Genomic DNA, 3,617 nt, shown 5'->3' on the forward strand with positions numbered 1-3,617 from the left:
ACGAAGATTTGCGACGATTGAGGAGATTAAGGCTGCATCGCTGGAGGAGCTCAAGGCAATACCCAAAAGTGCATTTCAGAAGTGTTTTGACGACTGGAAAAAGCGCTGGCACAAGTGCATTGTATCAGAGGAGGATTATTTTGAAGGGGATAACATAATTTTGGAAGAATAAATAAATATTTTTTTATAAAAATGAAAAGTCACCTTACTTTTTGATCACACCTCGTATTTTACGCTTCTGTTATTCTCCCCTTATGTTAGACTTATGCTCCGATCATTTTTATTTTCGTCAGAAATAATAATATAAATAATGATGCTATGAAAAATATCTATTTTCATATTTAAAAATAGATTTGTTAAATAACGGTATCACAAAAATCATAAATTGATGAATAATATAATCTTTATTAATTATACATTTCAGGAGCAGTACTTGGTTCACTTTTACGACAACAATATGAAGATTACAGGATTCTGTGGAGAAATATGGAATCTACTTTCCGAATCCCTGAATTTTACGTAAGAATGCATCATATACCACATCGCAAGAATAAAATGTTGCATTGTGAGATTAAATTTTAACATAATTAATAATATAAAGTAACGAAAAAATATTTCATATTTTTAGACTACAGCTAGTGAAAGCAAACTCAGATGACCAGGGTGTGCCACAAAAAGATACCTTGTCTTTTAAAAACGGATTATTACCTATTATTTTTCGCAATGAAACTATTGCAATAGCAAGACTACTAAGCTTTTCACCGGAACTCATAGCTACCGAATTTTCAATACCTTTTGGGACAAACAGGTCAGCTTAATTTATTAAGCTTCTTAAGTGTTTATCTGATTTAACATTTATTCAAACTGCAGTGTTGTAGCTATCTAACAATTAAGTTATATGATTGATAAGATAATTATTATAATTTAAAAATAATTTTGTAGAATTCAATTATATATTCACCGTGAAACGATATATGATAATATATGGATGGTAAAAATTTTCTCTTGGAAAATATGGTGCGTTATATTGAGTATGTGTCTACTACTGAGTTTATGCACCTTTTTGACACAAAGTATTCTCATACAGAATGAAGATAAACGTAAAAATATATCTCTCAGCGAACACGTATTTTATAATTTTGGAAACCTGTGCAATCAAGGTGTGTAAGAAAATTAATGTATGTAAATAACTGATGAAAATATTGTTCATTTTTGTTAGAAAATGGGTTTACATTGAGATAAATCTAAATATCGTGTTAAAATAAAATTGCAATTATTTGACATCATATTAAAAAATTTAATTTTTAGAATTAGAAGTAACATATAATTTTGAAATTAGTTCTTCAATACTTTATAATCATTTTTTAATTTTAAAATATATAAAAAATAGAAATTACAATATTTAGATAATAAATATTAAATAAAGAACGACTAAAAAAGGGCAATTAAGAGCCTTAAATTATAAGGCTCTTAATTGGCGCAGTAATTAGTGTGTGAATCAAAGGTATAAATATATTTCTAGTTAATATTCCATATGTAGTATACAAAATGGACGGTATTATAAAAGTACAAAAGGATGTTCTTCCTCACGAATCTAGGAAGAATGTTGTTTATAAGATCAATTGTAAGGATTGCAATGCTTCTTATGTCGGACAGACTAGCCGTAAATTAAAGACGAGAATTAACGAACATAAAAATGACATTAATAAGAAGAGCGGGAATTTGTCTGTGATCTCTGAACACAGATTACAATTCCAACATGAATTTGATTGGTTGAACACTAGGCCAGTCACTTTAGCATTTAAAAAGGAAATAATTGCCAACAGGCTGTTTATTGATTTAAATGCTTTATTTAGGCGTAAATATCATAAGTTTCATTTTGCGTCCACGATTTCAGAGCGGAAGATGGTAATATAAGCTAAAAATGGTACGATTTTTCACTTTTTATGCTATATTTACGAAACTATGCAGAAATTAGTAAAAGTCGTTCAATAGTTTTTTTTCTCTATTTTCGTACGAATAATTTGAGACCAAGTGGAGCTCTGTGCGACAAATAATTTCGGAAATACAGTTGTCCAAAGTTTCAGTAAAAAAGGTGAAAAATTGCTTGAAAATGCTCATTTTTTTCTATTTTGCCTCCGCAAACGTTTTCGACGTCTCGGACGAGGAAAGTACATACAACATTGTTTAAAGTAGACTTTATGACGAAAAAAATGCGAGTATAAAGAGCTCTCTGCGATTAACAGAATCGGAGATATGAAGTTGTGAAATTGGGTCTAAAAGCGGTTTTTTTATATATCCACTTTTTAACTTATAAATTGCACTTTGCTTACACAGAGATTTTTTGTTCTGGAACAATATCAATTAATATCTACTAACATTCAAGTCGAACAACCACTTGACAAAAGTGTTTATTGGATTACAACGAGATTTTACATTTCCCGCGCGAAACGTTAGCCGTGTAACGGTGGCGCAGGAAGATCGTGCCATGCATTATAAAAAGAGGTATTTTCAAAATTGTATGTAAGAAGAAGGAGGTGTTGAGCACTTATTTGGTACAAGAAAAAATTTCTGTGTAAGCAAAGTGCAATTTATAAGTTAAAAAGTGGATATCTAAGAAAAACCGCTTTTAGACCCAACTTCACAACTTCATATCTCCGATTCTGTTAATCGCAGAGGGCTCTTTATAGTCGCATTTTTTTCGTCATAAAATCTACTTCAAACAATCTTATATGTATTTTCCTCGTCCGAGACGTTGAAAACGTTTGCGGAGGTAAAATAGAAAAAATGGACATTTTCAAGCAATTTTTCATCTTTTTTACTGAAACTTTGGACAACCGTATCTCCGAAACTATTTGTCGCACAGAGCTCTACTTGGTCTCAAATTATTCGTACGAAAATAGAGAAAAAAACTATTGAACGACTTTTACTAATTTCTGCATAGTTTCGTAGATATAGCATAAAAAGTGAAAAATCGTACCATTTTTAGCTTATATTACCATCTTCCGCTCTGAAATCGTGGACGCAAAATGAAACTTACATTATTTACGTCTAAATAAAGCATTTAAATCAATAAACAGCCTGTTGGCAATTATTTCCTTTTTAGCTCGATTTTTTGGCTCTGGGAACTGGCCTACACGGAGATTTTGGATGATGAGATATTATGGGAAAAGGTTAGTGTCTGAAATGCTTAATATTTAAGATGCAAGATAATGGGTTAAATTTAAAATCAGATACTGAGTTCTTGCACCATGCATATACGAGCATAATTAATAAATTTTGATTTTTATGTAATGTTTGGTTCTTGTAACTATTCTCATGCGATTATCTTTATTGTTTTTAATTCGAGAACTTTTAACAATGTTGTTTCCTTTCTTAATATTTTCACTTAGTGTTCTTTTACACAATTTGACTTTGTTTGTGACACTGCGAACGTTATTTTCTTACGAAGAATATGAATATTTCTAATTTATTAATATTTTTAAATTATTTAATTTATAATATTGGTGGTTATGGTGTGCAGAGGTAAGTCTTCATATGAAACCGTTATTACGTTTTTAATGACTGTCTATTAATGATTTCATTCTTGATACAGCTCGCATTTAGTTAATTAGCTA

General features: G+C 30.3%; 1 protein-coding gene across 1 annotated transcript in view; it reads left to right on the forward strand.

Moving 5' to 3' along the window:
- Nucleotides 1–378: 378 nt before the first annotated feature.
- LOC108762193 (glutamate receptor ionotropic, kainate 5-like) overlaps nt 379–3,617 on the forward strand; it is a 12,715-nt gene continuing 9,476 nt past the window's right edge. Inside the window, exons 1-3 of the mRNA XM_018509096.1 lie at nt 379–519; nt 629–808; nt 943–1,160. Coding sequence (XP_018364598.1) covers nt 389–519; nt 629–808; nt 943–1,160 — 529 coding nt within the window. The 5' untranslated portion in view covers nt 379–388. The remainder of the gene's footprint in view (nt 520–628; nt 809–942; nt 1,161–3,617) is intronic.

The sequence above is a fragment of the Trachymyrmex cornetzi genome, unplaced genomic scaffold, assembly GCF_001594075.2.
Source record: "Trachymyrmex cornetzi isolate Tcor2-1 unplaced genomic scaffold, Tcor1.1 scaffold28, whole genome shotgun sequence".
In the NCBI taxonomy this organism is placed as follows: Eukaryota; Metazoa; Arthropoda; class Insecta; order Hymenoptera; family Formicidae; genus Trachymyrmex; species Trachymyrmex cornetzi.